The 14,371-nt window shown below is 48.2% G+C and overlaps 1 protein-coding gene across 1 annotated transcript; it reads right to left on the bottom strand.

Annotated features, from left to right (window-relative positions):
* Window positions 1–837: 837 nt before the first annotated feature.
* Window positions 838–14,161, bottom strand: LOC124473683 (zinc finger CCCH domain-containing protein 6). Its single transcript, XM_047029315.1, is given in 13 exon segments — window positions 838–2,445; window positions 2,447–3,345; window positions 6,141–6,314; window positions 6,637–7,103; window positions 7,321–7,574; window positions 8,760–8,869; window positions 9,060–9,174; window positions 9,649–9,786; window positions 10,058–10,197; window positions 11,588–11,789; window positions 12,137–12,259; window positions 12,474–12,687; window positions 13,603–14,161. Coding segments are annotated over 13 exon segments (3,405 nt in total). The 5' UTR covers window positions 13,689–14,161; the 3' UTR covers window positions 838–1,962.
* Window positions 14,162–14,371: the final 210 nt, after the last annotated feature.

Below are 14,371 nucleotides of genomic sequence, written 5' to 3'. Positions count from 1 at the left end.
CGGCTTGTCGTATTCCTTCTTGTCACGAAATGCACCCCCTGCTAACTCTGACTAGGAAAGTGTCAAATGCCTGAAACTTACTGTGCTTATTCATACTAGTGCCCTCAGTGTACAGTAAGAATCGTTTGTGGCTGGGATATACAGAACAGACAATAGAGGGGGGGTGCATTTCATGACAGGCTTAATGCACCCTCTGCTAACCCTGACTAGGAAAGTGTGACATGCCTGAAACTTACTGTGCTTAATGCAGAAACAGCCTGCATCAAGGTACTGTAATACAGCTACAAGCCACAGCAAGGCATCTTCATACTTGTAAAGAGCAGGAGGCTGGCCAACCCTGTTGTGCTGTGACTCCCTGTGGTTGTGTGCAACCTCCAGCTAGGAGGCATCCTAAATATTGTGTGAATACTATCGTATTCTGTACTTATTCTGTACTTGCAACGTTTTTTTTTTCTCATCCCCCCTCCCACATTGTGATACTATTTAACTGGCCTTCATTCCTGTATTCTTTGACCAGTCTTCTGAGATGCTCAGCTTAAGTGTATTAGACACCTGCACCTTACAGATCTGGAATAAATACTTACATTTTGTCTTAAAATTGTATTTGGCAACTGACTTCATTGACTTGGTACACCAATCGGGTAGAATAAGAGACTTCTTCAGTACTATAGATATTGCTATGCAATTACATGGTAGTTAATGTAACTTTCATCTTAATGGTTGCTATGCAGTTATATGGCAGTTAATATTTCCTTAATGTAGTGATGCAATGTAGTTAGATGATGGTTAGTGTAACCTCTATGTAAAGCATTGACATATTTAATAAACAACAACCCAAAACACCTATAAGTTTATTTAAGACACACGGAAAAGGCAGCAAGACATGATGGGCTCCTCTTGGAACCATGATGTCAACGAACTGAAAAGAATAATAAAACGTTACAACATTCATAAAAAGCACAGCATTTGATACAAAACAAAGCTTTTAAAACATTGTCAGAATAGAAATGAAAACAGTTGAATTCATGTGTTTAACATGACCAGCACCAAACAGTAATAGAATCACAACAACCAAGTGACGCAGAACATCACATTGCTGACGCTCTGAATGCAACACATTTACTTAATAATACGGAAACAGAAAATGAGAAAGGGGTAAAAGAGAGTTCTGCTCAGCATTGTTAGTTGTCTCCCTCAATAACACCTGGAGTCTTGTGAACTATGACAGTTTCCTCTCATTTCATACAAGATGAAATCATATTACAGCCCCCCTTCCTCCTATACATTTTCTCACATTTGTAGATTGAAGACTATTTAACCCTAACAAAGTCAGCGGACACTGAAGTGCCAGTTTAGCGTTTAACAATGACTACAGATCTGTTTATGTGCAATAATGTAATAATATTCTCCTTAGATCAATTATGAACAGTACAAATAAATAAATATGTAAAGCTCAGTCATGGTACATACATGTGTATTCAATATTCAGAAAATATACATTTTAGATAAAATGTGTAAATGTCACCAAGCAGGACGAGTGTTCACTAGTGATCACTAACTCAGGAGTGTTCTCTAACTCAGGAGTGTTCACTAGTGTTCACTAATTCAGGAGTGTTCACTAGTGTTCACTAATTCAGGAGTGTTCAGTAACCCAGAAGTGTTCACTAGTGATCACTAACTCAGGAGTGTTTATTAGTGTTCAGTAACGCAGGAGTGTTCACTAGTGATCACTAACTCAGGAGTGTTTACTCATGTTCACCAACTCAGGAGTGTCCACTAGTGATCACTAACTCAGGAGTGTTCTCTAACTCAGGAGTGTTTACTCATGTTCACCAACTCAGGAGTGTTCACTAGTGATCACTAACTCAGGGGTGTTTACTAGTGTTCACTAACTCAGGAGTGTTTACTAGTGTTCACTAACTCAGGAGCATTCACTGGTTCATTTGTGTTGACAAAAAACATTCACTGGCAGAAAGGGGAAGCAGTTGGATCAAACGTCTTGAACACATCTTTCAGTGGTGTATCATTTGCCTCCTCACCTCCTTCCTCCTCCTTTCCCTCTTTCTCCATCTCTGCTACCTCCTTCTCCTCCTCTGCCACCTCCTTCTCTTCCCCTTCTCCTCCCTGTGCCCCCCCCTTCCTCTGTGGTCCCCCCAGACGGGCCTGGCGCGGATCTGTGTAGGGAGGTCTGATCAAACCAGCCAGGGCTTGTATGGGTAGGTGGTGCAGGGCAGGGGGTTGGGCTGGGGGGCTGAGGGACTCTGGGGGGGAAGGGAGCTGGGAGCTGGGCCTGGAGCTGTCAGATGGACTATTGCCTTCCTCCGTGGGCTCCAGCCCAGCTACTGGGGCAGTCCTGGGGGAGAGGGACATTGGTGGAGGGGGGATCTCTCTCTTGTCCATTTGTTTCAGGATACCGGCTTTCCTGAGGGTTTCAGTCTGGTCTCTGAAGGGGGGGGGGGGCCTGGCTGCGGGGGTCATAGAGGCTGATGCCGCCCAGACCCTCCAGACCGCCCCCGGGGGCCAGGCGGGGGGCATAGGGGGGCAGCCGCTCAGGTTCAGCCCTGGGAGGGGCAAGAGGGGTAGAGGGGGTGTGAGAGGAGCCAGCCTGGTTCAGTCTGGGGTCCCCGCCTCCCCCCTCCTTCAGGCAAGCTGGCGAGGCATCCAGGCTGGTCGCGCGGCCCAGGCGGGGGTCCAGCGGCTTGGAACTCCGTGATGGACGCCGCACACCCTCCTTCAGCCTGGCAGCCGCGAGGCGTGGGTCGATGGGTGGGGGTGAAGAAACGGGTTTGGGGGAGGAGACGGGGAGGCGGTTCATCTGCGCGTCAGCAATGAGTGGGGGAAGGGGCAGGTTGATAGAGGGGTCCTGCCTAGGGATCAGCAGGGGGATGAGATCCTCAGGGGCCCACACCATCGCAAGGGCCCAGGGGGGCCTCTGCAGAAGCACATCCACTCGGATGTGGCTGCACTGCTGCAGCTTTGAGCGAGGGTCTCGGAGGGACGCCCCAGGGCTGGCTTCCAGCGGGATGAGCACCGCCCTGTCCCTCAGCTCCCTCTCCCCATCCTCCTCCTCCTCCCCGGGGCCAGGCCTGCCGGGGCGCAGGGGGGCTGGGGGGCGTGCCTTCCGGGGGTCTCTGGTCAGGCGAGGGTCCAGAGCTGACTCTGCCTCTCTTCTCTGGTCCGGGGGTTGCTGGCGGGGGTCTGTCTTGGTCCGGGGGTCGCTGGGGGCCGCCCGATCCTTTAGGTGGGGGCCAGGGTGGGGGGGTGGCTGCTTCTGCAGAGACCGGAGGATGGCCGTCACACCGCTACCTTCCTCCTCATCGCTGGAGTACCAATCAACAGGCTCATCTGGAACAGAGCACCAGGGATCAAAACTTCAGAACCCTGCAGACAAACACGCCCAGAGCCCTAACCCACCACCCAGCCACAGGACAAACACGCCCAGAGCCCTAACCCACTGCCCAGCCACAGGACAACCATGCCCAGAGCCCTAACCCGTCACCCAGCCACAAGACAACCATGCCCAGAGCCCTAACCCACCACCCAGCCACAGGACAACCATGCCCAGAGCCCTAACCCACCACAAAGCCACAGGACAACCATGCCCAGAGCCCAGACCCACCACCCAGCAGCAGGACAACCATGCCCAGAGCCCTAACCCACCACCCAGCCACAGGACAACCATGCCCAGAGTCCTAACCCACCACCCAGCCACAGGACAACCATGCCCAGAGCCCTAACCCACCACCAAGCCACAGGACAACCATGCCCAGAGCCCAAACCCACCACCCAGCAGCAGGACAACCATGCCCAGAGCCCTAACCCACCACCCAGCCACAGGACAACCATGCCCAGAGCCCTAACCCACCACCCAGCCACAGGACAACCATGCCCAGAGCCCTAACCCACCACCAAGCCACAGGACAACCATGCCCAGAGCCCAAACCCACCACCCAGCCACAATTGCAATTACATTTTTGATTTATAAAATAAATTGATTTCCAAAGATATGGGAAACACTCAGACATGCATGAAATAACATAAGGAACTGGAGATGGTACAATTTCTAGGGAAATAGTTAAGTGTGCTCGTGGCTGCCCCAGCTGCCCATATTACAACTGTGTACTGACATCAGCTGCCAAACTGAGGGATGATGAAGTTAGCTGGCTAGCTAGCTCCTACTATGTTGTGAATTAGAAGGGACTAGTGCACCGTGCCATGACGCAATCAGTGATGAATATGCCAGTGAAACACAGAAATACAAATGACTTAAACTATAGATAGTACCAGACTAGTGGACTAGTCTAGTGGGCTAGTTTAGTATGAAGTAGTGGAGCAGAGTAGTGGGCTAGTCTAGTATGAAGTAGTGGACCAGAGTAGTATGAAGTAGTGGACCAGAGTAGTGGAGCAGAGAAGTGGGCTAGTCTAGTATGAAGTAGTGGACCAGAGTAGTGGGCTAGTTTAGTATGAAGTAGTGGAGCAGAGTAGTGGGCTAGTCTAGTATGAAGTAGTGGACCAGAGTAGTATGAAGTAGTGGACCAGAGTAGTGGAGCAGAGAAGTGGGCTAGTCTAGTATGAAGTAGTGGACCAGAGTAGTGGGCTAGTCTAGAATGAAGTAGTGGACCAGAGTAGTGGGCTAGTCTAGTATGAAGTAGTGGACCAGAGTAGTGGGCTAGTTTAGTATGAAGTAGTGGACCAGAGTAGTGGGCTAGTCTAGTATGAAGTAGTGGACCAGAGTAGTGGGCTAGTCTAGTATGAAGTAGTGGACCAAAGTAGTGGAGCAGAGAAGTGGGCTAGTCTAGTACGAAGTAGTGGACCAGAGTAGTGGACCAGAGTAGTGGGCTAGTCTTGTATGAAGTAGTGGACCAGAGTAGTGGACCAGAGTAGTGGGCTAGTCTTGTATGAAGTAGTGGAGCAGAGTAGTGGGCTAGTCTTGTATGAAGTAGTGGACCAGAGTAGTGGAGCAGAGTAGTGGGCTAGTCTTGTATGAAGTAGTGGACCAGAGTAGTGGGCTAGTCTTGTATGAAGTAGTGGACCAGAGTAGTGGAGCAGAGTAGTGGGCTAGTCTTGTATGAAGTAGTGGAGCAGAGTAGTGGGCTAGTCTAGTATGAAGTAGTGGACCAGAGTAGTGGACCAGAGTAGTGGGCTAGTCTTGTATGAAGTAGTGGAGCAGAGTAGCGGACCAGAGTAGTGGACCAGTCTAGTGGGCTAGTTTAGTATGAAGTAGTGGAGCAGAGTAGTGGGCTAGTCTAGTATAAAGTAGTGGACCAGAGTAGTGGGCTAGTCTAGTATGAAGTAATGGACCAGAGTAGTGGAGCAGAGTAGTGGGCTAGTCTTGTATGAAGTAGTGGAGCAGAGTAGTGGGCTAGTCTAGTATGAAGTAGTGGACCAGAGTAGTGGGCTAGTCTAGTATGAAGTAGTGGACCAGAGTAGTGGAGCAGAGTAGTGGGCTAGTCTAGTATAAAGTAGTGGACCAGAGTAGTGGGCTAGTCTTGTATGAAGTAGTGGAGCAGAGTAGTGGGCTAGTCTAGTATGAAGTAGTGGACCAGAGTAGTGGGCTAGTCTAGTATGAAGTAGTGGACCAGAGTAGTGGAGCAGAGTAGTGGGCTAGTCTAGTATGAAGTAGTGGACCAGAGTAGTGGGCTAGTCTAGTATGAAGTAGTGGACCAGAGTAGTGGAGCAGAGTAGTGGGCTAGTCTAGTATGAAGTAGTGGAGCAGAGTAGTGGGCTAGTCTAGTATGAAGTAGTGGAGCAGAGTAGTGGGCTAGTCTAGTATGAAGTAGTGGACCAGAGTAGTGGAGCAGAGTAGTGGGCTAGTGTAGTATAAAGTAGTGGACCAGAGTAGTGGGCTATTCTAGTATGAAGTAGTGGAGCAGAGTAGTGGACCAGAGTAGTGGGCTAGTCTAGTATAAAGTAGTGGACCAGAGTAGTGGGCTAGTTCAGTATGAAGTTGTGGAGCAGAGTAGTGGGCTAGTCTAGTATGAAGTAGTGGACCAGAGTAGTGGACCAGAGTAGTGGGCTAGTTTAGTATGAAGTAGTGGAGCAGAGTAGTGGGCCAGAGTGTTGGACTAGTCTAGCATGAAGTAGTGGACCAGAGGTAATTATGGCACCATCAGCATCATAGTGTTGTCTGAAGCCTTCACCTTTGTTTCTGCTGGCAGCAGCATTCTGCCCCTGTCGTTGCCCTTGCTGTTTGACCTGCTGATGGCTGAGGTGGAAGAAAAGGGCATTCTGCATGGCGGGAGGGAGGTTTTGTATCTGGGGCTCAGCGCCGCCCTGCTGGACGGAGGACTGAAGGACAGCCAGGCTCAGATCCACTAGAGGAGAGAAAGGTACACATCACTACACTATCAAGGACCATAACAACTTATCAACTGGGGGAGACACTGTGAGAGACACTGGGGGAGACACTGGGGGAGACACTGGGGGAGACACTGGGGGAGACACTGGGGAAGGCACTGGGGAAGGTACTGGGGAAGGTACTGGGGGAGGCTCTGGGGGAGGCTCTGGGGGAGGCTCTGGGGGAGACACTGGGGGAGGCACTGGGGGAGGCACTGGGGGAGGCACTGGGGGACTCCTGGTCCATTAACAGGTGGCGGTTCCAAAAATAACTGCTCTTCGGCACTGCAGGCGACCCACCTCCTGCACCCATGGCTTGATTCCTGAAGAAGTTACTCATAAACTCAGCCGGGTTCGGGCCCATGTTCTGGCCCATGTTCTGGCCCATGTTCTGGCCCATGTTCTGGCCCATGTTCTGGCCCATGTTCTGGCCCATGTTCTGGCAGAGGCCTGGGAAATGCAGGTTCTGGAGCATCTGTAGGTCAGGCATTGGGGGAAAGGGTGGCACCTGCATGTTCATTTGGGGCCTGGGGAAGGGAGGGGGCGGACCTGGGGGGGGCATGGGGAAACCGGGCGGAGGGAACGGTCCAGGCGGGCTCTGGGGCACGGGGGGACCCGTTTGGGGAAGAGGAGGTACCCCCATGGGGCCTGGGGAGACAGGGGGTGGGGGAGCGTTGGCGTCCGGTGGCATCAGACCTGCACTCTGCATATCCTCTGTCCCCCCCTCCCCCTGAAACTGTCCTCCTGGAGGAGAGAAGCTGGAGCCACTGCAACATAAGCACACGGGAAGCAGAAATGAGTCTGATTGTGATGGTGGTAGTGATGATGGTGGGGGCGGTGATGGTGGTGGGGGTGATGATGGTGGGAGTGGTGGTGGGAGTGATGATGGTGGGGGTGGTGATCTTAGTGATGGTGGGGATGGTGATGGGGGTGGTGGTGGTGAGGATAGTGGTTTTGTTGTTATTGTGGTTGTGGTTGTTGTACCTCAGGCCTATCTTGTGAGCCAGATCCACTGTGGGCTGGACCTTGATCTCAAACAAGGATGGAATCTTCCTGCCACCAAGGCCAGCACCAGCACCAGGACCAGTACCAGCCACCTCAGTGGGGCTGCTGGGGCCGGGTGTGGGCAGGAGCCCCACTCCAGGGGGTGGCTTGGGGAGGGGGGAGATGCCCTGCTTCCTCAAGTCCTCCAGCTCCAACTCATCCTCGTGGGCAATCTCCTCCTCGATGTTGATGATCTGGACAAAAACACACACACACACAGATGGAGGTGAAGATGAGGATGTTACTCCACGTCTGAGAAAAAAAATTAGCCTAACAAACTAAATATAAAGTTAACTTTGACATAACATAGTTAGGGTTATGCAGAATTTCTGGAAGAGAGAGGCTTCTCATCTTCTTAGGTCAAGAGGTCATGTTGTGGAGCTCACCCCAGTCCACATATAGATAAAGGCGTCACTTGTTCAGACTGACGGGTCAGTGAGTAGGAACTATGCCGGAAAACTATATTTGAACTTGTCATTCAGAATATTCATTGTATATAAGACTGTTTGTAATCTACTCGTGAAAACTATTTGCCTTGACTGGTTACATGATTTGGGATCATTCTAATAAACCAAGTCAACCCTTTTTAATTGTCGTGCATGTTTCCGGACACCGTTTGACATCATCCAAACACTAGTTTGCAAACAAACCTATATAGCTGACAAAATGCCAAATAACTAAATCAATATTATGCTACTTTGTGATGAAAAAATTAATCTGATAGCTGCTAAAGTGTACATGGCACCTTCCTCACACCATGTGCAGGCAGCCAGGAGTGTCTTCATTTTGAACTTAATAATTTCTTTATAAAAACTAACTCAATTGGTGTTACTACTTTCATATTGCTGTACTATCAATGCAATAGGGTGATTACACTTGTTTTGCAGATGGCATTCAAATGGATCCCAAATGTGTTTGGTGATGTGTAGGTCAGGGGTCTGTGCAGGACAGTTTTTTCAGACCAAACTCAACAAAACATTTCTGTATGGACGTCGCTTTCTGCATAGGAGCATAATCAAGCCTAAACAGGGAAGGGCCTTCCTCATAATGTTGCCACGAAGTTTGAAGCACAAAAGTGTCTGGGGAAATATTTTATGCTTCAGCATGAATAAATCTATCATCAACTAAGGCTCAAGCCCAAAACCACAAAAAACAGCCTCCATTGATAACGAGGCTTGATTTTAACCCCACGAACAAAGTGAGGTCCTTACAGAAATGTTTTGTTGAGTTTGGCATGTATGTTTATAATATGTAGGGAAGAACTATGTTCTCCACAGTGATAAAATATTTGTAATATATATTCGTTTCAGTCATATAATATCCTGGTCTAACCTTTCCAACACACACACACATACACAGACAGCTACTTTCTGCCTCACCTTGTCCAGCAGCTCTCTGGTCACATCAGTCAGAGGCTCATGGGAAAACTTGCAGTTTTCGCCTTGGTAACACTTGGCTCCTGTGTGGAAGAACTTACATGGATATTCACCTACAGATTGAGTCAAGGAGGGGTTGGAGGTCAAAGGGTATGTTTAAAAGTCTGAGTACTCATTCATCTCAGCATGAACACAAAAAACCAGAATACTGGAAAACAGATGGAGTCTGATTGTAAAAAAACATTTGAGTAGGTCTGATCACTCTTTATGAAATTTAACATTGATGGCATTCATGAAGGATACTGTGCATGTAAATGCAGTGGTCTCCTTTGCTGCAGTAGCCATGGAGGTAGAATTTACACAACTCCTTCTTCTTGTCTGGAACCACCAGCTCATGTTCAAACTTACACTGCTCTCCCTGCAGCCAAAAAGAGGTAGCACAGGCTAGGTTCCACATTTCAGATCGACTTATTTATGATGCACTCTGTGTATAGAAAACAGGAAGGACACTGAACCTTTTACTTTCAGTCAGTACTGCAGCTGCCCTTACAAAGTACATACTGTACTGACCGTTGGGCATACTACTAAGTTATATAACCACACCGTGAACCAGCTCAGACAGGTTATATGTCCTCTGTTGTACGCTGGACGCTCTCTCCTCAGCTATGGGTCACAACAGCCGGGACGGCATGTTTCTCAACTGTTGGTCATACAGCCAGGACGGCATGCTTCTGCCAGCTCTACTGGTTCTATTGGCTCGCTGGCCTTTCAGATGTATCTGATTGGTGCAGAAACACTTTATAGGTGTATCTGATTGGTGCAGACATACCTTGATGCACCGGCCCTCCAGGAAGAATTTATATATTGATGCATCTGATTGGTGCAGACATACCTTGATGCACCGGCCCTCCAGGAAGTACTTGCAGATGTTTCTGCCGTTGTGCTCCACGGTGTGCTGGCTGATAAATTCCTTGCTCATGATTGGTCGTTTCTTCTGGAACCCTTGGGATCCCTTCACCTCCCTTCCCTCCTGTGGACACCATGGCAACTGAGATGTTTGACAGTTAGTTAAGCCTGTTAAACAGTTGTCTAGAGCAATGGTCTTCAACCCTGGTCCTTAGGGCCCACCATCCAGTATGTTTTAAATGTTTCCCCACTCCAACACACTTGATTCAATCAACAGAGTCGTTACTTACAGTAGGTGTGTTGGAGCAGGGAAATATCTAAAACATACAGGAGGGCCTTGAGGATCAGGGTTGAAGACCACTGAAATAGGGAAGAGAGAAGCACCTCTATCTTACCTGCTTGATCCCATCTCCACTTAACTCAGCCCCCCGGCCTCGGCCGCGCCCCCAGCTCCTCCCCTTCAGCTTTCGGTTCTTGCTGATGATGCCACGGCCTCTGGCCACACCTCCTCCTCGGCCACGCCCCCGTTGACTGACTACAGACAGAGAGGAACTGAGTGTCTGCCCTGACCCCTCTACAAATAGAACATAAGACAGGCCCTTTAACATTGGTGCTTAGTAACGGAACATAGACAGGCCCCTAAACACTATGATGCTTAGTAAGGGAGATCAGCAGCACAAGGAAAACCCCTTTCCCCTTGATAGAAATGTCTCTGAAAGTGAAATGTTTTCCTGCAGTGTAACGTTATGCTCAAACTCTAAGAAAACAAGTTACAACACAATTAGTTATAACACTCAACCCTATTTGTAGTGCCAGCTCAACCCTATGTGTAGTGCCACAACATGGCAGAAAGAGTTCCATCACAAAACTGGCTGTGAATATTTTGGGGGGGGGATTTCAAACCCCTTTTCAAACAACATCAAATGCGGTACTGCATTCCCTTGGGCTCTGCAGAATTATAACTTTGCACTTTGCAGAGTGCCCGGTTCTCAAGATAACAGTCGGAAACTTCCATTATAAAACCACAGATAGACACACACACACACAAACACACACTCCTGGCATTATTACAGGGTGCAGGTTTAGGTTTAGGGCGGTTGGATTTAAGAATATTTAAGACCTTTTCAATACCGTGCATAATTACATTTAAGACCAGTTTCATTTGAACAATTTTGTTAAGAGCACACAATACCACCAGTTACTATACTTATGGGACATTGTTTATTGATATATACAAAAATCAATTGCAACATAAGTCTTTGAGCAACTGACTAAACATTAAGTAGTGACAGAGACTGCACTGAATGCTCTGATCATCATTGTTTTAAAATGATCTTACAAAATGTACACCAGAACTTGCACACACTGCCAGTAACTTGTTCACTAACCTCTAGTTAGTGACAGTGTAGTAGTATAGCAGTGGGACCAGAGGTGACATCACCACTGTAGTAGTATAACAGTGGGACCAGAGGTGACATCACCACTGTAGTAGTATAGCAGTGGGACCAGAGGTGACATCACCACTGTAGTAGTATAGCAGTGGGACCAGAGGTGACATCACCACTGTAGTAGTATAGCAGTGGGACAGCCCTAAGCCCATACAGACTCAGAGTGAGAATGCACCTCAAAGTCTGCGAGGGTGGACATTGGGATTGGCCCTACTAATATATGGTTTGCGTACCTAGCGACCCCCCACAATCATTTAACTGTCGTTGGTTCCGCTTTTTTGTTGTTGTTATAATCAGTGGAACACATTTTTCAACAGCTCAGTTGCATTTTTTAGGCATTTGAAACGTGAATTTAAGACATTTTAATGCTAATTACTGACTTATTTTTACATTACAGAATTTAGGACTTTTTAAGGATCCACGGATATCCTGTATTAGATGGATGACAACCATCTTTGTAGAGGGTTCAACACTCACACTGTTGTTGTTGCTTGTGCTGAGCCCTCGAGTTTCCTCGCTTGTGGTCCTTGTTCTGCCTCCCTCGGCCCTGGCTGGGGTCTCCAACGTACTCCTCCCCCTCTGCTCCTCCTCCTCCCTCTCCTTCCTCGCTGTAGTCACTATACCTGCCCTGTGGGGACCTTGGCATGTTGCCATGGCTCCCTCTCGACTCTCGTCCTGGCTAAAGAGAGAGAGAGAGACAGAGAGAGAGAGAGAGAGAGAGAGAGACAGAGACAGAGACAGAGACAGAGAGAGAGAGAGAGAGAGAGAGAGAGAGAGAGAGAGAGAGAGAGAGAGAGAGAGAGAGAGAGAGAGAGAGAGAGAGAGAGTTTTCATTTAAACAAATACCTCCACTCCATGTATGATTATAGATAGAGGAGGATAGATGGAAAGATACCCTTATTAAGATGAGCGAGTAAGAACCCTAACCCTGTGACAGACAGGCAGACAGAGAGAGCGAGAGAGCAAGAGCGAAAGAGAGACAGAGATTGATCGATCGATTGATACTAGGATAAGTGAATAAGTGACCTTGGCTGACAGGCTGTCAGGATCACGGGTGCTGCACTTCCTGGTCCTGGGCCTCTCTCTCTCTAGGCGGTCAGGGTCCGAGTCATAGCTGTCAGAACTGGAGCTACTGGAGGGGGAGTGGTGCTGGGGGAGAGCAGGGGAGAGAGATGAGGGAGGGGGAGGAGAGATGGGGGAGAGATGGGGAGGTGGGAGGAGAGATGGGGGAACAGGGAGGAGACGGGGAGAGATGGGGAGGAGGGAGGAGAGATGGGGGAGAGATGGGGGAACAGAGAGGACATGAGTAAATTTGATAGTCATTTGAACTGATAAAATATTCTACCCCTTCTTACCTTCTTACCTTCTGTCTGTCGTGTCTCCTCCTCTTCGACCTTCTCTTCTCTTTTTCTCTTGTTTTTTTGTATCGTTTTCTGGAGTGTCTGTGTGACTTGTCATCTTTTTCTTTTTCCTTCACTTTCTCTTTCTCCTCATTCGGCTCCTTCACTTCTTTGGTCTCCTCCTCAATCCCAATCCCTTCGTCATCTATCTCTCCATCTTCCAGCTCGCCATCCTCTCTTTAAAGGTAGATCAGAACACCACTCCATATTAAGACACAAGGTTGTTGTCCCAGACCAGCCTGGCCCCAGACATAAGGCCAGACCAGCCTGACATCTACCGTGGCACATTTTACACCAGCAAATACTTTTTCACTGACAAAGTATGTAGCAGCTTATATCTGACATTATGACAAAATTGTACTAGTTCAACCTCCCTAAAATCTGATCAGTATGATTATACTGGATACACAGGTGCTATAGGGCAATGAAATAAGGTGTGACGATGGTTAGAAGGAGGGGGGCACACTATGACTGAACAGACAGACTGTCCACTGGTCTCCTGGCACACATTGACTATGAACAGACAGACTGTCCACTGGTCTCCTGGCACACATTGACTATGAACAGACAGACTGTCCACTGGTCTCCTGGCACACATTGACTATGAACAGACAGACTGTCCACTGGTCTCCTGGCAAACATTGACTATGAACAGACAGACTGTCCACTGGTCTCATGGCACACATTGACTATGAACAGACAGACTGTCCACTGGTCTCCTGGCACACAGTTCTCAGGTTGATCAGTAGGGGCGGTATATGCCTAAATAGGCGGGTCCTATTACATCATCTTAATCTACAAACTCCCCTGAAAAAATGCAACAATGTAACCAGATGATGCCTTTGCCTCTACCCGGAAAGTATTCTGTTCTCCCTTCACGTGAGAACAAGGCATTGAAATCACAATGCTTCGGTAACAAATCCCTTCTCACACTACAAGCATGCAAAATATATTGTACAGGCCTGGCGTCGACAACGCTACTTGAGCCACAGTATATAAATAACAACACAGTCACACAACCATGGAGAGTCGCAGTTGGACACGCACAGATGAGCGGTTGTAGAATTATTACAGATAAGAATGTTACTCGACCTTTCCTCCTCTGCATGTTCAGAGTCTGTCATGTTTTTGTCAAGAACGGGGGTTGGGGGAGTGCAGACAAGGCTCACAAAAGCCATGGAGGTTGGAAGCGGAGCTGGCCTCCTCCGACACAAGAGTGAAGAGTGGGTGGCACTGAGTCAGTCAAGGAGACGTTGGTTTGGGAGAGATGCTGAAAGATCGTCAGTCTGGAAAAAACTCACGGTAACCGTTACATGTCTCGACAGAGACAATAAACAGACATCTCCTCATGTCAATGTCGTATTAACTCAGTAAACACAGCTTGAGAGACCCCGCTTTGCTAATATTCCGTCGGTTGACAGCTGCCATGGTGAAATAATGTAGACGGAGGGAGAAACACACTGTAATGTAACCAGTGACGTTGATAACAGCATCTTCATGGTATATTTCATCCGAAACATGATGTGCATGTTCTCAAAATGGCATCTAGGACCGATGAACATCTTTTCCCTATCCAGAGCTTTAGTCCATGAATTTATACCGCTCTATCTGGATCTATCTAGCCTGATTACTACAAAACCTCAAGCAATTGGCCAACATACCCTATCAGGTTTCTTTTCTAAAGGTATGACAATGCCCATTGGTCCAGAGAGCTGTCCGTTATTTCCAACATCTGGTGCAATAATAAAGTGTGTGAGACGTGCACATGTATTAATCACAAACAACAATGTTTGTAAAAAAATAAAATAACGAAAACCAAACTGCGTCTCGCTTTTCAGTGTGCGTGGCAATTCAGGAACTT

This window comes from Hypomesus transpacificus, chromosome 11 (genome assembly GCF_021917145.1).
Source record: "Hypomesus transpacificus isolate Combined female chromosome 11, fHypTra1, whole genome shotgun sequence".
Taxonomy (NCBI): Eukaryota; Metazoa; Chordata; class Actinopteri; order Osmeriformes; family Osmeridae; genus Hypomesus; species Hypomesus transpacificus.
This window is presented reverse-complemented; position numbering and strand designations above follow the sequence as displayed.